Genomic DNA, 26487 nt, shown 5'->3' with positions numbered 1-26487 from the left:
TACCACTTGACATAAATTGTCTCATAGTGTGTTAATTATGTGTTTGATTTTGCTCAAAGAGGTAGAGGTTTGAACCTCAACTAGCACATTTTTTTGCAATTATTTGAGAGAGCCTCTATGGTTAAAATTTGTGATGAAGTAGAATTGAACTCAAGACCTTTTCTAACATAAGACTTAACAAATCAATAGGCTAAGAATAGTTCTTGTATAGAAGTGTTGCACCCTATTTTGCACGAGTCTAAACAAGATTCAACTTATGATTTTTCTTGTTGATGACAAAAGAGAGCCGCTGCCTAATATTTAAAGATATACTAGGGTATCTATTTATTTACTAAGGTCATTTCTTTATTAGTCTGCTAACTAGTGAGATTTTGGGTAAAGGTTCTTGTTCTTCTAAAGGGAAGGTGTTAGGCGCCCCTTACTCTACTTAATTAGTGTTAGGGGATATAGCATACTCTATATCTTATTAGAACATAATATTTACAAAGAGGATGTGTAGTTTTAAAAGGATATAAGTTTATAAAAGAGTCTTGAAGATAATGGTTGAGTGTATATATATATATAATTGAAAGAGTCTAGAGTATGTACATGATGCTTGTTTTATAAAACTTGTGAGATGGGGGCTAAGTTATAAAATATTTTTGCATTAAATACATTAGTAGAGATTTACATTAAGGGCAAGCAAATGGTACCTTTTGTGCGTATCTGAATTTCATTGAGAGAGTGAGAGAATTCTTCTAATGTATTGAAGTCCTTAAATTACGTTCAAATTTTATTTGAGTGTGCGGATTATCTTTCTCGATTTTGTGGTGAGGGCACATGTTTCATGATGGATAAGCGACTTTATTAAACTTTTCAGTTAGAGTGAGTAAGTTGGCCTGAAAGTAGTTATCCTAAGGAGTCAGTTTCTGAGGTTGAGATGTCCCGAATGTGCTATTTGATTGGTTTGAATTGTTCAATAGCGTACTTGTCATGTTATTAACATGGAGAAGGAAGTCCGAGAATGCATATGCAAGGGGTAACAATTGATAAGAGAGAGATACAACCCATTATTTATAGTAAATAAAAATTAATGCACTTCATAGTTCTATTAAATAAAATATTAGTACATCCCATGAGAGATTCTCAAATATTTTTATACATTTTTTGAAGAAAATTCAATATAATATCTTAAAAGTATATATAAAAATTATATATTTATATATCGGCTTGATTCAGGTTTTTTTACTTAATCAGAGTCACCCAAGTGTAAAAAAAAAATTAAAAATTGTGTTCTTCCATAAGTATTTTTGTCTTTTCTTTTTTATACATTAGTGCAAGTAAATTTTCTTTTTGTATTTTATATGGGGGAAAATTCATATTATCTCTCGTGACACTTGTATATCTTATTTGCAATTTTATTCCAAACAAATTTCTTTGGCATTCATCATCCTTTAAATAGTCTAATACATAAATGAAACGTCAAATTAAAGTGATAAATTTTTGCGCAAGTTTATTATATCCTGTAGACATTCAAATTAAATAATCCACTATATATGTCAATTTAAATGATCAATTTGTTTGAAATTTTAAAAGATGGGGACAACTTATATTAGAGTCCAAAAACCATTGCCCTTTGTACAATCAGGGACCGATACACCTTGCGGCAAGCGGTGTCAGGTGACAACTTATATATATATATATATATATATATATATATATATATATATATATATATATATATATATATATATATATATATATATATATATATATATATATATATATATATATATATATATATATATATATATATATATATATATATATATATATATATATATATATATATATATATATATATATATATATATATATATATATATATATATATATATATATATATATATATATATATATATATATATATATATATATATATATAGTTAGAATTTTTTTATTTTGAATTAGAAATTTTGGGTTCAAGTTTAAGAAATAAAAAACAATGATTATGGTTATTAGATCAATAGGTAGTATGGGAGAAAAAAGTAGAGTGTTCACTGAATTTTGCATCTAAAACAATTCATACTTCTATACTGTGTTTGAATCCACCGACATACAACGTTTTGACAAGTACCAAAATTTTATATATTATATAATCAAAGACTCGAATCTTAAAGTTAATTATTTTATTTTGTGATAGAAAAATCAATTTATTTGAATTTTAAATTTAAAATTTGAATAAACAGTTATGTCTGTTATGAAAGGGTCTGTCCAGTTATGTTTATTTGTGAAACAAAACATCTTTCTAAAAAGGTTTATTGGTTGTCTATAAATACACAAGAATTTCCAACGAAGTGGTATAGAAAATCAGGGGGAAGTACACGGTTAGCCACTAATAACACATGTATTTACTTTTAAGCCACCGTTTTAAAATGTCTTTAGTCTTTAGCCACTGCTTTAATAAACTTTACCTGCCGGGACAAAAACACCCTTCTGCTCATAAAAGTTCAGGACCAAGTGTCCTTAACTTTTGAACTTGAAACTCGATGTTCAGGACCACCTGCCCTTAAGTTCTGTGCTTGTAACTCTAAGTTAAGGACTACTTGTCCTTAACTTTTGAACTTGTAAGTCTAAGTTGAGGACCTATTGTCCTTAACTTTTGAGCTTGTTAGTCTAAGTTCAGGACCAAGTGTCCTTAACTTTTGAACTTGTAACTTTAAGTTCAGGACTAAGTGTCCTTAACTTTTGAACTTGTTAGTCTAAGTTCAAGATTCATAACGCACGATTTTGCTCAATTGAACAAAATTAATCACAAAGGCCAAGAATTTTGCAATTATTACATATGAACCAGCAGAAAATAAAAGTCAAAACAAAGAACTAAAAAATGTAAGAATTGTTTTTCTCACTGTGCATGCGCAAATTTTCTCGGAAAAGAGAGGAAAAAGGAGGGCAGAGAATTTCAGATAGTGAGGAAAGTGATTGGAGCTTTGTAATTCTCGACTTCAGAATCTGATTCAGCAATACTTAGCCCTTAAGTTTGTCAAAACGATGTGTCTGTAGTTTTTCTCCCCAACATGAAAGAGATAGAAGAAAGGGTAACACAGTCTTTTCATATTAATTTTAATAAACTAGTGGTTATTATTGCTAAGCATTGAAAATGCTGGATAAAAAGTAAATACCACTTTAAAAAGTGGCTACCCCACACAATTTTTACTAGAAAATCACAAATATTATTGTTGGCTTTGTTGTATCCTGAAAACAATCATGTTGTATTTCCTTAAATTAGTATACAAACAATAACTCTTTAAGGACAGTCAATTTCCACGCCTCCAAGCAATTAGTAGAAAAATCGAAAAAAAATCCTCTGATCTGTGGATAGCTAAGGAAAGCAGAAGATATCACGTACAATAAATGTGCGTCAAGACAAAGTGTTCTATAATTCCTCGTTTTGCATGAATTTGGTAGTTGCTACAGGTCCACTTTAGCATTATAATAATTGAGGAACAGATAAATTGATGTAGTATATATTTTTTTTTTCACCCGGTATTTTGTATTCGTATTGGAGTCCGACTATATTCGGATTCGCGCAGCGTAGGGCCCATTCGGAAAGAAGCGTTTCCTACTAAGGATTTTTCCATACTCAGGGCTCGAACTCGAGACATCTGGTTAAGGGAAAAGCAGTCACATCTACTGCACCACATCCTTTGGTGGTATTGATGTATATATTTTATCTTCACCGGAAAGCTATAAATGAGTGCACAATTTCCCCCGAATGGGACCCTACACGACGCGAATCCGGATATAATCGGGTTCTAATACGGATACCGAACATCGGGTGGGAAATCAAAAAAAAAGTGCACAATTTTAACTTAACTAATCCCATAAATCACTATATCTAGTCAAACTTACTTTACCCCTTTAATCTTTATCGGTTGGAAAACAACACCCCTTCATGTTTTGTATAGGAAAGTGAACCCCCTTAATAGCTTTCTGGTGAAATAAACTTTTTTAATAAAATCTTTTTTTTTTTCAGTAGATCATTTTTAGAATAATCAAGTTTTTTTATTATATCCAAAAGCTCAAGATATGACAAACAATTAGGATCTATATAATTTATGGAGTTTTCCTTTAGCCTTCTTCCTGCATAGTTTAAGATATAATGTAATGTAAAAACACATTCATAATAAATTTTCAAATGTGATATTATCAACTATAATTCCTATTTAATAAAGATATTTTCTTTTCTTTTTGGTCGAAATAAGTAAAGTCTAATAATAAAAATATTTTCAAAATAAGTAAAGTTTAATAATGGTTTTAGTATAATAATTTTAATATACAAAGAAAAAACATAATAAATTAATACTCATAGCAACAATTCTTGCATCTAATATATATGTCAAAGAATTGACTATTTAGCGTATCTTTTTCTCTTCAAATTGAAATGCTAAAGCATCGATGGCGAATGTGCGTTCAGCATAATTCTTGAATTTTATATGCAACATTATTTTCTTTATTGCAAAAAATTTGATAATAGCCTCAATATAATAGAAAAATATCTTAAATTTTACAAGCAAGAAAGACGAAATTCAAGTATTGGTTTGGATGAAAAATATTTTACTTCACCTTTGAAAGGATAGAGAGAGAAAAAAAAATTTATCTTAAAAAGAAATATTGCATAAGGGGGTTTACTTTCCCATTCAAAATGTGAGGGGGTATTGTTTTCCAACCCCTAAAGGTTAAGGGGGTACAGTGGATTTTACTCACTTTTTTTTTTCAATTTTTGTATAAATAAACACGCATACATGTAATTCTGCATTAGTAGTATTTTCCCAATCATTACGTTATCGGAAACAACCTCTATACCCTTCCAAGGGTAGGGGTAGGGGTAGGGCTGCATACATCTTACCTCCCTAGACCCTACTTGTGGGAAATTACTGGGTTTGTTGTTGTTGTACTACGTTAATGGAAAGGGGCAAGAGCATAGATAGCCATTTTCAGCGATGCTATTTAGGGATTAGTCAGTATTTATTTTGTTCTAAAATTTTAAATAAAAATCTTAACTTCATGACATCTCAGGACAATTTTTGTCCTAAAAAATTAAACTGAAAAACTGAAATTCAAGACGCACTTACTAATTCCTAAATAGCAGCACTTTGGAGTGGCTACCTGGTGTTATTTCTAATTAATGGAATGGGGATAAACGTTTTATTATGCAAGTTGAGTTGATAATGTTATTAATATATTATATTATGGATGTTCATTTAGTACTCTGTTGTAAATAAGCTTCCTGAAGAAGCTTATTCATATGGGACTCTACTATAAATATGTTTATCTATTTAGTACTATATTGGAAATAAGGCTCCTGAAGAAGCTTATCACTTCGATACTCCATTATGGATAAACATTACCCCGGTAGAAGATTATCTATACATGGTGCAATAAGCTTATCCTTTCGATATTTCGTTACAGATAAACCTTATCCCCTAGAAGATTATCTATACCTGGTACAATAAGCTTATCAATTCGGTACTCCGTTATGAATAACTACTACCCCGGTAGAAGATTATCTATATGTGGTACAGTAACAGCTTACACAGCATCTTCCTTTCTCCCACAAAATAGAGGAGATTTCAGTCCATTATGTATATCAGTTTGAAGTTTAATATATCAGTTTCTTTCTATATTTGTCTTTACTTCACTGTCTTTATTTTATAACAGATAGTTTTTTTTAGATCTTTGTGTAGCCATAATTATTTAGCGTGGTGAAATTACTACGAGTTTGAGGAGTACGAGCTTTTAAAACAGTTTGAAGGATTATCTTTAACACAGAACAAGTCACTAGTAAACATTTGAAGATATCTAATAAACTTCAAATAAAAGTAGATTCGGGTATTAGAGTTGAGTGGACAAGCGATGGGAGAATGGGTGGAAGAATAAAAGACGAAAGCAAGAGTTCTAGCATCTCACGATTGCTTACTACAAAGGGCCAAACTTGGTAGAAACAATCTTGAACAAAACAGAGTGAGATAAAACAGATTACAGATGAGGATTGTTCCCATACATTTTACAGCAAGCAGGCAGTCAAATCTATGCAGAAATGAGTTACTACCGGAATTGCAACAGCAAATCCAGAAAAGCATATGTATCTCCAACTAATTTCATGTTAGTTCGTCGAAAGCTATATCATAACATAGATTCTAGCTTTTTTTTATCTATGGAGAAATGATTCCCTCATTTGAGAACCCTCATACACGTTCTATTCCTCTCCACTAAAAAGAGTGCTTGAGAATCTCGAGAACTTGAACAAAATGCAGTACATGCAGATCACTTATCTTCTTCTTCGGCATCTGGCTCCGCAAAAAGTGGCTGAGGCTGTGTATCAGCATATGCTGGAGCAATAAATTTTGGATCTTTCGCAGCCGCATCAGCATGCTTCAAGATTGCTTCTCTAGGATCTTCCTCCATCCAAGTCTCCTTTATCAAGCCACCTTGCTGCAAAAATATGCAAAGTATTGGGTCAATTCAACCAGCATTAGCATGTACAAAGGAGAAGAAAAAAGAGACAGAGGACCAAGGAGCAACAACTGAAATATTAGACCATATAATTTTGTTTTATCTGGGAAGAGAGAGGAGAAATACAAAGATCTATTAATTCTATAGCAATATAACAAAGATCTATTATTTCTATAGCAATATAACATAAGGCACAAACAGGAAACTTTTTCCTTCTCAATTGAAAGGCAAACGAGAGAGAATTCTCAAAGAGTATCCATCTCCACTAGTTCAGGTAAAAACAGGATTTTGTTGAAGCAAAAACTTAAAACACAAATGAATGGTTTAAACATGCAGACACCACCTCTCTTAACTCTTTATCAAAAATCACATCTCTAACTACAGATGAATGTGAATAACATACACAAAAGTATGTTTCCACACGTCACCAGGGGCTATTGCCTATAATTTCCTTGACACGGCAGTCGCACTTTCAAGTTCATGGGGCTCTCTCTCCCTCTCTCCCTCTCTCTCCTCCTCTCTCTCTCTCCTTTTTGGGGAAATAAAGTTCATGGGGTTCTTAAGAGTTTACTGGAAGAGCATGCTAGTTGAGTTTGTCACAAAATATGCTGGCAAATGAGGCTGAAGTTAGCTGCTTATGTGATAACATGCTCGATTCCAAATAAGAAGCAATAAGAAATACAGGTACACTCTCTCCAAAATACAGAGTTGAAGGTAGTGGGTTGATTATGTATCTGAGATGAAGGGGAAAGAGTTACTGACAGATGGATAACTTAGGGATCAAAATACACGGGCTAGCATTGACTGTCAACAGTCATGAAAGCATATTGTAAAATAATAAAAACAATCGGATATCTGTTACTCCACTTCTTCTCTTCCAGAAACAAAATGTCTAGAATAGATAGAAAGGAAAATAAAACAAAGAAACAAAAGACCGATATTTTCCAACACAACAGATGCTGATTTTTTTCGTCCATTCAAACAAATTATAACTGATATACGACATTGTTAATAAGAATACTACCTTAAGAAGGTATTGAGTCAACAAGCTTCCCTTGGTTGAACCAACTCTACCACCAAAACCTGGCCCTGTTATTGGCTGCTCAGGTTTATGAGACTTCAGTGGATCCTTCAATGCTTTCTCTCGCTGACGCTTGCGGCTAGGTTGATCTCTAAATAAGGGTAATGCATGTGGATTATGAATAACTGGCTCTGCCTGGAAATCATCCACAGACTTTTTCCTGGGTGCACGAGCAACACAAACTAGTGCTCCTCTTTCACTCAGTGTTGGATCATATAAAATGTGTGTTCCACCTTCACGTTTATCTCCAACTGTCGCAAAGACCTGAGATGAAGGGAAATCTTTTAGACCAAAATCTCAATGTCCATGCATATGCTAAGATGGGAATAAAAAACAGAGAGTAGGGGAAGTTGGTGCACAGGAAAACAAGCTTCTAATACTACATGTGCCTATTCTTTCAGTCCTAAGATGAATATTTGTGTGGGAAGCAGGTTCAAGAAAACACATTACAGTGTGGTTATAAGAATATATTTCCCACTTCGTGATATTCAAGGCAGTTAACAACATGCATAGTAATCAATTGACACAATGAAATATTTTATAGATTAGGAGATATCAGAAAATACCTGATTCAGCCTAGGGTGCCAGGCACATTGCACAACACTGTAAGTGGGAGATATTCCAACTCTTGACACTAGCTCTAGCTTTCCTCGATTAAAAAAGCACAGCATTCCTCCAGTAGTCCCATCTTTTTCAACAGATGTCCCAGTTAAAAACAGTTGTTCATCAGGACTAAACGCAATGTTAGTTTGGGCATAATTATTTGGGAGATCATCAAATACTCGCAAGGGTTCTTTCATCTGGCGTAAATCCCAAACCTATGAGCCAAGTCAAGATTATTATAGATCAGAGAAGATGAATGCAGGTGTACAAACTAAAAAGCAGGCTCACTTTAGACTTTTACTAATACCTTTAAGGAACCATCAAAACTTCTTGACAAGAGTATCCGCCCATCACTTGAGAACTTGACTCCTGTAATATCATCTGAGTGGGCATTTGCTACATATATGTCTGGCCTGCTTCCCCATCCAGGCTTAAGATTCCATATCTTTAAGAGCAGCAGTTCATATGAGCAAGATGAATTGAGACAAACAAACAAAGAAATTTGATATAAGATCCTTTTACACTGTCTGTAGGGGAAATACCTGTATAGAACCATCTCCTACACCACCTGCAATTCTTTTTCCTTCCCGATCCCAAGCACATGTCGTTACAGGAACTCTCCCAGGCCGAGCAAGTTTTGGTTTAATAACCTACACAGAGAAGCCAGTCCCAATCAGGCTTCCGTTCAGAGCTGGAAACTGTTAATGTCAAGAACACAATTACAATAACAGCAACAAGGACATCGATGTTGTTTTGGTCAACATAGAGCAAGAAAGATCCCCTGGTCAGGCCCCAAAGGGGAAAAGTGGAGTCAAGAGGTGAAAATGACCCCAAAAGAGGAAGTTAAAAAGAAAGGTAAAAATGGTGCCACATTCAAGCAGCAGTAAGGTAGTAGCTAGTGTTTGCAAGATGTGATCCTCAAATTATGGGTTATTCTCAATTTAATAGAAGTTGCCTCATTCTTGCTGTGGGCTGTAGACCATCCCCCATATTAACAGCTTTGTTAAGAGATTTTCTTTTCAAGCCTTACTAAGAGACTAAAAAATGGTGTATTTTGCATCATCCCGCTCAACAATTTATTTAACCTCTCTAAACCCAGTCCCTCTTTTTTCCCACGTATACGTAAAAAGGAGATTCCTCCATAAGAAAAAATGAATAAAAATATCTCAACAACAAAAGGAAATGACCAAATGCCTCCGATCAAAACATGTTGCTTTATTCTTCTACTCGGTATTGCAGTAGAGATAAGGATTTCACTATAGGTCACATTATCTGAAGAAGAGGAAAACTGGTCCTTCCTGCAGTCACTCAATAGCGCATGTTGTAGCAGTTTATAAACACCGTGCTATATGATATTATCTATTTACTGCAGAACACTTACCTGCTTTTGACTCTTAAAGTCATTGACATCCCATAGGCGCAACGAACCATCCTCTGACGATGTTAAAATTGTCTCCTTTGTTTTGGGGTGCCATTCTCCACATGTCAATCCAGATATATGACCTTTTGTATTCTTAAGATCACGTATATACATATCTCCTCTAACAAATTCCCCGAGTGTAAGTCCATCACGATCGTAGATCTGAAATACCAAAAGAGATAAATTAAGTTAAACCATACATACGCATAACCCCTATAAATGAGAGTACAGAACATGATTAGACTAGCACCTTAGCTTGGGCTGACCCAGTAACACATAAAAATCGGTCTGCGGTTGGACTCCAGCTCAAACTACGAACTTGATGCCCTTCAGATGGTTCCAGCTGTCTAAACGACTGTAAACGAGCATTCATTCCTTGAAAGTCATACATCCGAACAGTATAGTCATAGCTACCAGAAAGAACCCTTGATCCTGTGGGATCTACAGCAAGAGCAGCAACAACCTGTCAAAAGCATCAGAAGACATCTCTTTAGGAAGAAGAAGAAGGGAGGAAGAAGAGATGAAGATTTTCTAATTAAAAGCACAACTGCAATAGCTCCGGAGAAGACATCCCGCCTTAATTATCTCAATATTGTATGCAAAGACACCCTCACTTGATCAAGCACAACAATTCAGCTCGTAATAACCATAAAGTACGTTAACAGATTAACTAGATACTCCAAATTCAAACTGGAGTTTCTGTACAAGTTTAAACTCCCTTTAATATGTAGGGGCACATAACATATGCATTCAAGTAACTATAGGTAAAACACTAAATTCCACCAAGAAGAGGGTGAAAGCTTCAATTTTTGGCACCCAGGATGAAGTAGGCATCAACCTATTAGGTAGAAAACAAAACATCCTGCACCAAGCTCTGAAAATCCAATCTATATATCAATTAAACAACTATGTTCAAATCTAAAGCTAGTTGGGGTCGACTATATAAATCCTCTACACCCACTGCAAGGGCGGATATACAGTATAAGCTGTGGGTTCAGCCGAATCCAACAGCTCTGGTTCAGCCCCTTGTACACGTGTTAAGAAATTTGCCAAATATAAGCAAATGTTATGTTTCTAACCTAATAACTCAAATGGTAAATGGGTTAAGTAGCACCCCGAAACCATAAAGTTAAAATCCTAGATCCTCTTGTGATCCACTATCTCATCTCGACGAATCCAATTATTAGAGGATCCGTGTATTCTGACTAATTGTCCAGCTAAATATCAGAATCTTCCTCTATACCTACTTGGCGAAGATTATGTGAAGCTCGCTAAGAGCTGACAATGCATATACAAATAGCAGGAAGGAACAAAAAAAGGAAAGAAAAATTGTACCTTTGTATGGCCTTTCAATATAATTTCATTACTCAAAGGTATTCGATACTGATTTTGTTTTTCTTTTTCTTCTTCCATATCATCCTCCGAATCTGACCCCATCGAACCAAATGGCGGCGGGGCTGGTGGCCCAATCATCAGCTCATCCTCTTCTTCTACCGGCGGTCGTGGAGGCCCAATCATTTCACCATCCTCGTCTTCCTCAGTCTTCGCATCACCTGCAGACCGAGGCGGACCAATCATAGCGCCCTCCTCTTCCTTGACATCGCCCGAGCCCGAGCCCGATGGAGGACGGCCCGGCCCGATAATGTTCGAATTAGGTTTAGGGTTTTTTAGGGAATTAAGCCAGGATTTAGAGGAGGAAGAGAGAGAAGGGAAGGGTTTCGCCTCAATTTTCGACGAAGATGGTTCGTGTTTACCATCGGCGGCGGCGGTGGTCCGGCGAGTGGCGTTGTGAACGAGTTCGAGAGGGGCCTGAGATTTAGCTTGCTTGCCGAAAGATAATGGGAACTCTGCCCTAATTCCGTCGTAAATCTCTGCTTCGTCGGCCATGTTAATCTTCTAACGGTACTGAGTTTAGATTCGAAAAATTATTTGATTTGTAGTAAATTTATAGATTTGGGAATTGTCTGCCGCCATTGTTGCCGGAGAGGGAGATCGGGGCAGAGGGAAGTGGATCCAATCCGGGTTGTGCCGGGCCGACCCAAATAAAGGGTTGTGTTAGGCTCATTTGTTTATTGGGTAAAAGGTCAAATTTACCCCTTTACTTTGTGTTATACTATTCGGCCACATTACCCCTACTATTATATTATCGGGCAAATTAATCTATACCGTTAGCAAATTTTAAAATAGACACTTTTTCATATATATGCGAGTATAATTTATCTACAACTTAAATAAATATTTTTTGTAAAAAATTCGGTCAAAAATTATAATTTACATACTATTTGTATAAAATTATGTAAGTTGTAGATATTTTGTATACGGTTTCTACACTCGATATATAAAATATACATGGTTTGTTAATATCCTTTTTTCGAGTTTCAATGTGAAATTTCAATCGACACCACTCGAATCTTCACTAAATTCTCTCAAAATTGAGATTTAAACTTCAAATAGTATTTTTAATCATTTGCAACAACACACAATACAAACAAATAACGATTAAATCAAACCCAATTTTCAAAGTAAAAAGTTCAACGTTTTTTAATGGTTGGCAGTGAAGTTTAAATTCTAAATCTTTATGTTTAGTTTATTCATTGCATAAAAATATTTATGCTTAGTTTAATCAATACATGTGGCACGCCCAATGCATGTGCCGATGGTTTAATCTCTTCATTAATCAATATGATGCAAAATTTCGGACCATTTTTTATCGATGAGAGGGTAATAAAGTTGTGCCAGCTATGTTCTTAGTTTTTTTTACTGCTTTTAGGATTTCCATGTCTTCTCTTCGTTGATGACTTTTTAATATCGGAACTTGTTCTATATATTTTGGGTGATTTAGGTAAAAATTGCATGGGACGCCTTAATTGGTCGTTCACATTTAACATATACCCTTTTTAAAAAAAAAAATTAACTTGTACCTACTTTTTAAATAATTTCAACCCCATTTCTCCTCCTTCGTCTCCTCATTTGTTTTTTTTTTCTTCTTCTTCTTCTTCTTCTTCTTCTTTCTTCTGCTGTTGTTGGTGCTGCTATGAAACTTCAGTTCATGGGATGATTGTCATAAATATGTTTATCAGATTATTTAAAAATAAAATATAACGTAAGTTAGTAGACAATAATTTGTGAATATTTCTACGTACGTAAGTTAGTAGACAATGATAATTCTGTTCTTTTCACGTTTATTGTTTCCAAAATTTATGATTTAGATACTGTTGGCAATCTGATTATTTATCTAATATGTTAGAAAGCTTTTTCAAAAACTTCAGCTTATATAGTGCTGAAGTTTTTACAAATGAACTAAATAACTTCAGCATCTTCTGCTGAAATTTTTGAAAAAGTTTTATGACAAAACTAATGAATCCAGGACAAAAAAACTTCAACTTTTGAAAAAGTTTATCCATGACAAAAAAAAAAATCAGCTTATTTAGTGCTGAAGTTTTTATAAATGAATTAAATAATTCCAGCATCTTCTGCTGAAGTTTTTGAAAAAGCTTAATGACAAAACTAATGAATCCAGGACAAAAAAAACTTCAGCTTATTTAGTGCAATTACAAACAAAAACTTCAGCAAATAGAGAACAAAACTTCAGCTACTATGCTTAAGTTCAGCAATTACAAACAAAAACTTCAGCAAATAGAGAACAAAACTTCAACTACTATGCTTAAGTTCAGCAATTACAAACAAAAACTTTAGCACACTTGGTTCAGCACACTTGCTACTTCAAGCCCGTCTACTAGAATGCTGAGTTTTGCGTGATTGTCTTTGCTACTTCAGCCTCGTATCCTGAAGTTATGCGAAAAAGTAGGTACGTTTGCAAAAAAAAATTGCAAAGCGGGCACAAGTTAAAACATGACCCAAAAAATGAGTATAGATGCAAATGTCCCATAATTTGGTTACATATGGGCAGGTGGGCGGGATACAATGTATTTAGGGGATGACAAAACAGGCACAAACCATATAACCCGCCCAATTCGCCCAAGTATTAATGGTTTGGGCTAGAGTGATTTTGTTGATGGGCTGATTTGGGCTAGCCCAAAGTAACCCATAAAAATTCACCAGCCCAAGTTGATCCATGATAGTGCCCAACTATGACCATGTGAGTGCCCAAAATTCTTTCTTGAAGCTGGACATATGTGAACCTCCACCAATGACCAATCAAATAAAAATAAAAATAATTCCTTGTCCAGAAAGGTGGATTTTAATTTATAATCTCATGATGAAATAGAATTATTTTATATGGTCAAAACAATTGTTCTTCTTATAAATCACATTTGTGGATCAACTATACTCCAAAAGTCCAACTCACGTCAAATAAATCTCGTTTTTCACCAAATTTTACAGTTATCTTTCAAATACTATAAAAGTTTGTACCGGACTCCAAAACCAAAATACGGGCCCGATAACAATGGTTTCAAACATTAATTCTTTTCTTTATTTCTTAGATAATCCAGTAAAATAATTGCTTTCAAAAATTGATTTCTAAGGCTTGGGACCTCGGAATTCATTTTCGAGCCTACGCTCAAGTCCCATATTTTACTGCGGACCTCACGGGATCGTCGGAACATGGATCCGGGTCCGTTTGCTCAAAATATTGACCAAAGCCAACCATAATCAAATTTTTTAACTCTAAAATTTCTATTTCTCATATTTTCACATAGAAGGCTTTCCGGATATAGGTTCGGACCACGCACACAAATCAAGGTGAGGTAAAAAGAGGTTTTTAGGCCTCAAAACACTGAATTCACTTGCAACACATGTGCTGGAGATCATTTTTAAAAGGCAAAATACCTTACCACCCCCCCTAAACTTGCCACGGATTATTAGTTACAACCTTAAATTATTTTGTGGTCTTAATTACTCCCCTCAACTAAGCCTTTTGAGAGCTATTACTGTTATGTCCCGCAGTATTACGTCGATATTATGCTCTGCAGTAATATATTACGATGATGCTACGCTTTGCAGTATTAAGTTATGACAGTATTGCATCCAACAATATTACATTATGGTGATGTCACGCTTCGCAGTATTAGGTTACGACGATGTTGCATCCTGAAGTATTGTACATTGAATTTATCATAAGGTAATTGACATCAGTCCAAGTAAAAGATTATTTAGAGATTATAAAGATTATGTTATTTCACAAAATGATTAGTAAATTCGTGAAGGTGAAAGGGGAGCAAGTCAAAGAAAATAAATTTTGTCCAAGTTTGGCATTTTGGGGTAAAATATGGTCCGAACTAAAATACCCGGTATTTATGGACTAGTATCATACAAGGTACCACATGGTCATGATAGTAAGGTGTATAAGGCATGTAAAAAGTGAGTAATATTTTAAGTAAGTGAGAATAATTCTTAATTTTATGGGTAATTGATTAATTATCGGGTAACGGAATAATACCTAATTAATTGGGATATAGTTGGATAAGAATAAACCCTACCCCATAACGTGGCAGTCAAAGCTTTATGGAAATGTGACTCTTAAAACCATAGAATAGGTGGCATTAAGAGAGCCTTTTTGTAGCTTAGTCGCTAGGAAAGTGCGGCCCACATCTTTATATAAGAAATAATAAATTAAAGAGTCTTAAACTTAAGACTCTTAAAGAACGTGAGTCTAGTAACTCAAGTTATAATCTAGAACTTTGAAGAGTCTTATGACTTGAGCTTTCTAGCCATGATATTTAAGAAATCTTCAAAATCAATAGTGCCATCCTAGATCCACTTGGTTTACCATTTCTTGAATCTCTTCTTTGGTTGGATGTTCATTTAAAGATTGGATTACTGCCGCAAGTTCCTCCATTCTTATCACCCCTTTATTTCCATTAACAAATAATGGATTTCATGAGCAATATGTACAAATAAAAATCCTTTTTCTGAAAGGTTTATTATAACTCTTTACTTGGTTCATTTGATATGCTTCTGCATATATCGTACAAGCAATGCAAGACCTTCAAAAATTTAAATCAAAGTGAGATTTTACAATACGGAGTATGGTGCAATCTTTCTCAAGAATATCATACGAATTTTCCTCTACTCCGATCTGTCGTTAGGTGTTATCGCAATTGACGTATGTTAGAGGGATTGTCAAGAGAAATGACTTAGGTATGTTAAGGTTATGCCTTCTTTCTTTTGGCATGATCCATACGATACGAACGAAACGTGCAAATGCAAAAATTCCATGAATGACTCTATTCATAGAAGTATTAGAGATATCTATATTCTTGAATTTTCGTGTGTCATAATATTTTATCATCTGTTCATGGGTCTCAGAAAAATATGAAAGCTGAAAAGAGTTTACTTTATGATATTAATCAAAGGAACAATAGTCTTATGAAGCTCCGAAAGATTTTATTAACATACTTTTCTTGCATTGAATTCATATGCATTGACCCATGACCTGATGGCGTTATATACGCGTATATATGTAAATATATGTATATGGGATATGGGAAAAGGTTACGGCGTTATATACGCACCACCACTTGATCAGCTGGTATATGATAATGATGTTGCCCACAATGGCTGAAATATGATTCAAACGGCGTTATATACGCGTATATATGTATGTATATATATGTATATGGGATATGGGAAAGATTATGGCGTTATATACGCACCACCACCTGATCAGCTGGTATACGATGATGATTTTGCCCACAGTGGCCGATATGATATGATGGGATGCCCTCAGAGGCTTATGATTTTATGAAACATGTACCTATGCATGACATGACATTCATATGCATATGCATGACAATAAAAGTAATTTATGATTTATAAAGTTATTCAAACTTACAGGTTGAGTCATGTACTCTATATTTCTTCCATATCTCTTATGTACTTATTTATATGCCTTACATACTCGGTACATTATTCGTACTGACGTCCCTTTTTCTTGGGGACTCTGCGTTTCATGCCCGCATGTCCAGACAGACAGGTCGAGAGCCCTCCAAATAGGCTATCAGCTTAGTGAAAGATATTGGTGCGCTCCATTTACTTCGGAGTTATATGTTTGGTTAGTATAATTTGGACGTGTATTGTTTGGTATGGTGGGACTCTGTACCGACCTTTATGATATTTATGTACGCTTAGAGGTTTGTATACATATGTCGTGTACGTGAAAGATTGTACGACCTTGTCGGCCTATGTTTTGAATTTGTAAATGATTGTGTTGGCCTATTAGGCCTGTATGTCACGTGTATATGATGATGTAATAAGAAAGATACGTTACGTTGGTACTCGGTTGAGTAAGGTACCATGTGCCCGTCACGGCCCATCGGTTTATGTCGTAACAAAAGTGGTATCAAAGCAGTTCTGTTCTAGGGAGTCTATGAGCCGTGTCTAGTAGAGTCTTGTTTATGGGTGTGTTGTGCACCACACTTATAAGCAGGGGGCTACAAGCATTTAGGATTGTCACTCTTTCTTCTTACTCTAGATCATGTGGTAGAGCTCACTTACAAGAATTCAAATTCCGAAATTCTATTTATTCGTAATAAGACGATATCTACATCCGGAAAGAAGGTTGGAAAGAGAAATGGTTGTGGAAAAGCTGAGTCAGAGGAATTGAATTTTTGTATGATGCCTACGATAAGTAAATATGAGGTCTCTAGCAGATCATGGGTATATTGAAAGGTGTAAGCTTCCTGATAAGAAGCCTTAAGGCAAGAATGCCTATCTATCTTAATGGTGAAAGACAATGAGAAATTAATAAGATAAATAAAAGTTTCAACAAGTAAAAGAAGCAAGACGAAGAAGGGTACGAGGCGCCCAGTTAATGAAGCTTAACAGTATTTATAATTCAGGCTGGGGAACATAAGCTTTTTGAGTCATATTCAGCAGTAATAGAGGTATGTACAATTGGTCACACTCATTCCAGTTATGTCCTGTGGGGGCTAACATGTATAGTTTGGAGAAGGACAGGATATAAAGATCCGACTGGGGTTAGGGTAACCCATATTGGTAAATGAATTGTTTGCGTCAATTGACATTTTTGAAGGATATTGCAAAAATGCTAATAGATCTCTTTATGAGACACCCAGATGGTGCACTCTGAAATAGTGCAGCTAGATATGAGTACTACAAAGACATACATTATAAGCCTTGAAGGGATAAATATTACCTTAGTGTGGCTCGCGTCCCTAGTAAAGCGAAAACATTAAGCAACTTGAAGAGCCATTGGATGGAGCAAAGGGAAGCTAAAAGAAAAAGAATGCCTTGTTCAAATTTTCAGAATAAAGTGACAGGCATAAATGTTAGCGAGAAATAAGAAAAGAGTTAATGAAGCATTATGAGTAAGATGTGATACATGGATGACAACAGTAGATCAAAAGATGACAATACTATAGTCAAGTGAAGGAAGAAATGAGAAGTGACAGGCCTTAGAACAACAAAAAGAGTATAGGCCATACAATCATGTCCTCATTTCGAGGAATAACTTTGCAACTCTAGCATGATTACCAAAAAGGAAAAGTTAGACCCCAGAGTAATAGAACTAGTATGGATTGGTGAACAAGATAAACTAAACATGAATTAGGGACTGAGTGACTGATGATAGTCGCCATCATAAGAATTTCAGCTTTTGTTCCACCAATAATAGAATGGACGATAAAAGAAGATTCATGAGAAATTCAGAGAATGGTCATTTAGAAAGACGCTTCCCTATAGCAAGCAATGTAATCAAAGTTCAGCTTAAAGGACTGTATGTGCCAGTTATACTAAGTTTCACCCTCGTGAGTAAGGAATTTTGCTATCCTTGGTACGGAAGGATTACCGCAAGATGAGTAAGGGTCATCGATGATATGAAAGGATGCCAAGGATGAAAAGGTGAAACATCTATAGGCAGGTCGTCGTAGCTCTAACTCTTAGTACTCTTCTAAGGGGGGAATATGGAATGATAAAAGGGAGAATACGATAAAAATGAGAAAGGGATGAGATTGCACTTACTCAAATGCTATAGATATGCTACAATTCCAGAACATTATGCAAATGCGACATCAAGGAGAAGAAGTAAGGGTTCCTGCCCGAGATGTTATTAATAATTAAGGAGCCATTGCGAAACGTAAGTTAAGACCAAGGAAATAACCCAAGAAAGATTTCGCAGAATATTGACATGAGGATGGGCCAACGAGTAGTTAGTAGTTGATTCAGGAAGAGCCTAGCTATGGCTAGTTAAGATGATACAGACAAGACTGCAGGTCATGTAAGATAAAGATAGTAAAACATAATATAGTGAATTTAGCCCCGCAGTTATGACATTGTAATACTTGAAAAAATATTCAAATAGGATTTGGGGTAGTTAAAGGTACCGTATGAGTATTACGGAAATAAAAGATAGTTCCACTGGGAAGATAGTTAGAACTTCAGTCCAGAAACAGCCGTACGAGCAGATGAGTGTGGAGGTAAGTAACTAAGGATAAGTGCAAGTGAGCACGAACATCAAAAATTCTATTGGGAATACAATATAATAAGCTCGCATCTTTACAAGAGTCAAATGATCCTCCCTAAGTGCTACAGTGAAGGACTATCTGAGGAAATAAGGAAGAAGGCTCTAACCTAAGCACAATGACCTAAAAAGGAAATGGTCTTGTAACAACAGTTTCATAACAACATTGTACGTCCTCCATAAGAAAGGGGAATCTACTGTGGCTAGTGAACGGGAAGTAAAAATCAAAAGAAATATTCGAAGATCATATGAGTTGTATGAAAATTCCGGCACGTGCGGGAGCTAAGATAAGCTAAGTATGCACGCAATAAGGGAGAAGAAAGATCAGGAAAGGTAATAGCTTATGTTAAAAGAAAGCTGAGAAGGAATATTTGATCAATGATCCCGAGTTGGTGACATTATGAATGCACTCAAGAGTTTGAATTTTTATACATGCATTATATATGTTAATAATCATACAGCCGTAAAAGATTCTGGTATAAGTTAAAAAAAAGAATTGAGCCCAGGTCATAGACAAAGGAATGAATTGTTAGAAGATTGTGTCATGGATATTCCATAGCGTCCATGGAGGGCTAAAGTAATAACTAATACCATGAGCCGCAGATTGGAAGATAACTTAAGCCAGCATTAAGGCCGATCAGAAGAAGAAGGAAACTAAAGAGTTACATCAACAAAGTAAATCAAGAATCTCATTATTGGACTGATAACTAGGGATTTTGATATATTTTATACTCCTTCTTGCTTATGTTTTGATTAGAAATTTGTATAAAATAGTCCCAAAAAGCTCACAAGTTGTGCTTGATTACAGGTTTGATCAATAAAGTGATAAGATGTCAAAGACCAGCTTAAAAAGGAGTGAAATTTGCACAAGTACCAAAACAAGACAAAGCTTAGGCAAAACAGGCCCAATGCGGCCGCATACCATTCTGTGCGGTCCGCACAAGTGAGGTTTAGAGAGGTTGATTTCCAGGTCAATAGGCAATACGGCCGCATGAGATTTAATGTGGTCCGCATTGGAGTCACTACGGCCGCACTCGATTTAGTGCGGTCCACAGAACCAAGGATCAGAGAAGGGCCAGTTTGGAGATTGAAGCCAATGCGGTCCGCGCTCTATTTCATGCGGATCGCACTAGAAGCCACTGCGGCAGCACTCGATTCTGTGTGGTCCGTATTGCCCGAGTTCAGAGAGTGGCATTTTCAAGTTCATAGCCCTAGTGCAGCCACACGTAATTTTGTGCGGTCCGCACTAGCCCCCCCCAGGGGTATTTTTGTCCAAATTTTTCAGCTTAGTATAAATAGCTTCTTTTCCCATTTTTAGGTCATCAGATAGTTTTTATGTGGAGTTGCGCTCGTGACTTCCGTTCCTTTAGCTATTTTGGGCAATTTTAGCTTCATTTCAACATTGAATCTTCTAGTTTATCTTAGCAATTAATTAATATGAGTTTTTCTTCATCTATTTCTTTGTTTTCTTCTCTAATTATGAGTAGATGGGTCAACCCTAGTGTGGGTAATTGATGGGTCTTGTGTTTTGATACTTGATTGCCTATGGGTATTTGATATTTGGACTAATTTTATGTTTAATTGTTGAATTAATGATTACAAACACTAGTTTGTGTTTAGTTGACTTTGGCTATTCTTGAGAAAGAGAGCCTAAGTCTCTGAAATTGGTCCAACAAGGAATTTGGGCGTACTCAAGAGATTGATAGCCCCAATTAAAGGGTTAAACCTAGAAATAGTAATATCCGACTTGAACTTTGATTGCTTGTGCAAATTTGCATACTCAATTGGTCTTGAAAAAGTCAATTCGGGCAAAATCACTTGAACCACCGAGAGGTGTAGAGTGGGTAGAATCGTACAATGGTTATATCATAATCCCCAAATGTGACAATCATACCTTATACTCAAGTACCCATCAATTGACCACCTAGGCAAAAGTCACCACCCTAGTGCCTTTTACCCATTTGACAACTCGCAATAGTTACTCTTAGCTTATTCTAGTTTAATTGCACATTGTAGATTATATAATTAGAAGTAAATCAAAATCCAAAAATGTTTAGAAGTGAAATTTGAAACACATACACAACTCTCGATCAGATAGACACCCGACTCCAACTTCTAGCTCCATGTGGAAATCCATCCCGACCTTAATGGGGTAAAAGCTGCTTCGACCCTCTCTCGCTACTCAATAGTAGTGCAGGGTTGGCCTCGATCATGGACCCAGAAGTTATAGGAATCATGATTGAGAATATAGCAGAATCACTCTTAGTATTAAAGGTGCAAGAAAGAAAGCACAACAACTATGTTCTATAACGACTCTACAATAAAGCCAGTTAGAAGGGTACCAGTCTCATAAGAAGTTAGTATGAAACTCCCACGGGATTTTGTATGTACCATAGGTACAAGTATTATAATAGAGCTTCAAGTTATGGACGTGAATTACACCTAGGTGGAAGGGAGGTCATGAGAGAGATAGAAGATACGATGCGAGATTTTAAGGTAAGTAAGGTAAAGGTGAACAACGTACGAGATACTCAAAGGCAGAAGATCGCAAATAATCCATACTTCGGATAAAAGGGCCAAAAGCATGAGGATTCAATATCTAAGAATGATAGCGGTATCGTCAGTGGCATATCTTCTAGTCAATGATTTCTAGGTATCGAGAGATCTAGTTAAGAAAGTAAATACGAGTTAGAGGCGATATGATATCTCGCTTGATGTTCTAAAATAACATAAGGAAATTTAAGCAAGTTGAAGGAAGATAACGAGTAGTATAAATAGATATGTATAGGTCGCGAGCTAAAGTATGGTAAAGCGACAAGGTTTTAGGAAGACAGGAATACGAAAAAGAAAGGACAGTGAGAAGGTGATGAGAATGGATTAGTCCTTAGGATTAGGCCCATGAAAATAAGGAAGCTAATGGCTTCTCTATGTTATAATAAGCACAGTATAGCCTGAATGGACTCAAAGGAGTTACTCTTCATAAGTAGCATTTAGAAGAGATGGAATGTTGCCCTAATAGTAGAATAAGGGTGTAATTGTGATAGATAAAGGATGACGTTTAGGCCTTCGATTGAGTAACGATTTGTAAAAGAAAAAGGATTCACAAATTGTATGAGATGAGATTAGGCCGTCATTCTAAAGATGAGCAGTAATGAGGAAGCATTAAAAGACTTAAATTTATACATATGGAATAAGCATCGAGAGTAAGCTGGAATTTGGTAGCAGACCTCAGCAACGATAAATTAAAGTAAGAGTTATGGTAGTAAATTCATACGGATGGCTAAACGGACCTATGCGATGAGATAAATATTCGTGAATTCAACAAAGTACCGAGCAAAGAACTTCAGTATACTCATAGATACCCAAAGGGACATCTTATTAAGCTCTACATATGAAGCATAGAGATTGGGCACACTTACAAGGTCAAAATTGTACAGGTTGCATGATGAAAGGTAGTAATAGTTACGAGATTGGAAGGATTCCGACTATAATTTGTGGTGTGAGAAGGAGGCCTAAGAAGGGAATGCCCTGGACTTTGGACTTATTCACAGAACAATCACCTAGATGGTAAGGGAAGTCCTAAAGTATTCGGAAGATATAAGTTATGAAAATAATAAGTGCATCAGTCAACATTCGAGGACGAATGTTCCAAAAGGGGGAATAATGTTACATCCCGCAGTATTACGTCGATGTTATGCTCTGCAATAATATATTACGATGATGTCACGCTTTGCAGTATTAAGTTACAACAGTATTGCACGCAACAGTATTACATTATGGTGATGTCACGCTTCGCAATATTAGGTTACGACGATGTTGCACCCTGAAGTATTGTACGTTGAATTTGTCATAAGGTAATTGACATCAGTCTAAGTAAAAGATTATTTGGAGATTATAAGAGTTATGCTATTTCACAAAGTGATTAGTAAATTCGTGAAGGTGAAAGGGGGAGCAAGTCAAAGAAAATAAATTTTGTCCAAGTTTGGCATTTTGGGATAAAATACGATCCGAGCTAAAATACCCAGTATTTATGGACTAGTACCATACAAGGTACCACATGGTCATGATAGTAAGGTGTATAAGGTATGTGAAAAGTGAGTAATATTTTAAGTAAGCGGGAATAATTCTTAATTTTATGGGTAATTGATTAATTACCGGGTAACGGGACAATATCTAATTAATTGGGGTATATTTGGATAAGAATAAACCCTACCCCCCTCCCCCCGCCATAACGTGGCAGCCAAAGCTTTATGGAAATGTGACTCTTAAAACCATATAATATGTGGCATTAAGAGAGCCTTTTTGTAGCTTAGTCACTGGGAAAGTGGGGACTACATCTTTATATAAGAAATAATAAACTAAAGAGTCTAAAACTTAAGACTCTTAAAAAACATGAGTCTAGTAACTCAAGTTATAATCCAGAACTTTGAAGAGTCTTATGACTTGAGCTTTCTAGCCATGACATTTAAGAAATCTTCAAAATCAATAGTGCCATCACCATTACGATCCACTTCGTTTACTATTTCTTGAATCTCTTCTTTGGTTCGATGTTCATTTAAAGATTGGATTACTGCCGCAAGTTCCTCCATTCTTATCACCCCTTTATTTCCATTAACAAACAACGGATTTCATGAGCAATATGTACAAATAAAAATCCATTTTTTGAAAGGTTTATTATAACTCTTTACTTGGTTCATTTGATATGCTTCTACATATATCGTATAAGCGACGCAAGACCTTCAAAAATTCAAATCAAAGTAAGATTTTGCAATTATAACGGAGTATGGTGCAATCTTTCTCAAGAATATCATACGAATTTTCCTCTACTCTGATCCGCCGTTACGTGTTATCGCAATTGACGTATGTTAGAAGGATTGTCAAGAGAAATGACTTAGGTATGTTAAGGCTATCCCTTCTTTCTTTTGGCATGATCCATATGATACGAACAAAATGTGCAAATGCACAAATTCCATGAGTAACTCTATTCATAGAGGTATTAGAGATATCTATGTTCTTGAATTTTCGTGTGTCATAATATTTTATCATTTGTTCATGGGTCTCAGAAAAATATGAAAGCTGAAAAGAGTTTACTTTATGATATTACTCAAAGGAAAATGGTCTTATGAAGCTCCGAATGATTTTATTAATGTACTTTTCATGTATTGCATTCATGTGCATTGACCCATGACCAGATGGCGTTATATACGCGTATATATGTAAATATATGTATATGGGATATGGGAAAAGGTTACGGCATTATATACGCACCACCACCTGATTAGCTGGTATATGATGATGATGTCCACAGTGGCTGAAATATGATTCAAACGGTGTTATATACGCACCACCACCTGATCAGCTGGTATACGATGATGATTTTGCCCACAGTGGCCGATATGATATGATGGGATGCCCTAGAGGCTTATGATGTTAAAAAACATGTACCTATGCACGACATGACATTCATATGCATATGCATAACGCTAAAAGTAATTTATGATTTACAAAGTTATTCAGACTTTCAGGTTGAGTCATGTACTCTATATTTCTTCCATGTTTCTTATGTACTTATTCATGTGCCTTACATACTCGGTACATTATTCGTACTGACGTCCCTTTTGCCTGGGGACACTGCGTTTCATGCCCGCAGGTCCAGACAGACAGGTCGAGAGCCCTCCAAGTAGGCTATCAGCTTAGCGGAAGATGTTGGTGCGCTCCATTTGCTTCGGAGTTGCGTGTTTGGTTAGTATGATTTAGACGTGTATTGTTTGGTATGGCGGGACTCTGTCCCGACCTTTATGATATTTATGTACTCTTAGACGCTTGTAGATATATGTCGTGTACGTGAAAGATTGTACGGCCTTGTCGGCCTATGTTTTGAATTTATAAATGATCATGTTGGCCTATTAGGCCCGTATGTCACGTGTATATGATGATGTGATAAGAAAGATACGTTATGTTAGTACTCGGTTGAGTAAGGTACCGGGTGCCCGTCACGGCCCATCAGTTAGGGTCGTGACAATTACCCTCTTGGACGCTAATGTGACAAATTGTGTGGGTGTAGTCGCCTGCCATGTGAATTTTTCTATATATATGGCATTGTTTTGAAAAATAAAATATATTTTTACCTTGTTAAGTATGTTACTTATTTAGATAATTTTTTTCAAATATAATTTATAATAAAACTTTGATAGAACTACATTATTTAGGCTAAATTATTTTATTTGGCTAAAAAATAATAAAGTTTTAGTTAATCCTTTTTTGAATTTGACCTAAAAATAAAGATTTATACAATTGAAATAAATAGTCAAGGAATCTAAAAAGTTATAAAAATACATGATATGAAATTAATTATTTTGGATATAATTTTTTATATAGCTCTAAATTATGGTGCTCTAAAAATATTTTTTTTAAAGATTTTACCTGAAAAAAGTAAAAATACAGAGTTGAAATAAACAGGGAAAATGCATAAGTACCCCCCTCCCATATACCTGAATTCCCAACTACACACTTTATCGTTGCGGGAATCCTATTACCCCCTAAACTTTTTTTAAATGGAATTATTTGCACCCTTAACGTTGGCAACCAAACTCTTCGCAAGTGGTGAATTACACACGCCCCCACATGTATTTTTAGTACTTTTTTTTACTCTTTCTTCTTTTTCTTATTTCTTATTATACTCATTTTTATTTTTGGTTAAATCATTCTCTTTCTTTTTTTTGGTCACCGGCGGCATAAAATGGTGGTCGTCGGAACTTCACGAACACCATTTTTTTCCAGCAATTTTTTTTTTCGGCGACAGATTTTTATTCCGATCTAAGTGTGTTTTGTTATATATATATATATATATATATAACAAAACACACTTAGATCTTGAAAGTGTATTTTATGTGTGGGAGGAAGAGAAAAAGAAATAAAAGTGAATATAAGCTTAGAAGACTTTTTCCAGTTAAAATTTCAATACATCATTTTTTTTCCGGCGTGAGAAGGATTTCCGATGATGAATTTTTTCCCCCAAATCTGAGTGTGTTTTGCTTTGCTTATGAATAGATCTTTTCGAGAGTTTTAAGTTGTGTGTGAAAAGAAAAAATGGAAGAAAAACGGTTAGATAAAGTCGCCGGTGAATGAATATTCGCCGGAATTAGATAAGAAACGAAAAAAAAGTAAAAGAAAAAAGACAAAGAAAAAGGAAAAGGAAAAGAAAAAGTAAGAAAAAATGGTAAAAAGAAATAAAAAATAATCTGAAAATCATTTTTTCTTGCTTCTCACTCTCCTTTGGGAGAGTGAAATACACACGCTCTGACACATCATCGTTAAGGGTGCAAATAATTTTATTTAAAAAAAGTTTAGGGGGTAATAGGATTCCCGCAAAGATAAAGTGTGTAGTTGGGAATCCGAGTATAGGTCAGGGGGTGCTTATGTATTTTTCCAAATAAATAGTCATTG

General features: G+C 35.3%; 1 protein-coding gene across 1 annotated transcript; it reads right to left on the bottom strand.

Moving 5' to 3' along the window:
* Window positions 1-5974: 5974 nt before the first annotated feature.
* Window positions 5975-11651, bottom strand: LOC107829585 (uncharacterized). The gene is made up of 8 exons (XM_016657030.2): window positions 10935-11651; window positions 9850-10062; window positions 9561-9761; window positions 8722-8829; window positions 8487-8624; window positions 8143-8394; window positions 7520-7840; window positions 5975-6474 (listed from the first exon to the last, which is right to left on the bottom strand). Exons 1-8 carry the CDS (start codon window positions 11484-11486, stop codon window positions 6307-6309), a joined length of 1953 nt encoding a protein of 650 aa, XP_016512516.2. The 5' UTR covers window positions 11487-11651; the 3' UTR covers window positions 5975-6306.
* Window positions 11652-26487: the final 14836 nt, after the last annotated feature.

This window comes from Nicotiana tabacum, chromosome 3 (assembly GCF_000715075.1).
Source record: "Nicotiana tabacum cultivar K326 chromosome 3, ASM71507v2, whole genome shotgun sequence".
NCBI classification, from domain to species: Eukaryota; Viridiplantae; Streptophyta; class Magnoliopsida; order Solanales; family Solanaceae; genus Nicotiana; species Nicotiana tabacum.
This window is presented reverse-complemented; position numbering and strand designations above follow the sequence as displayed.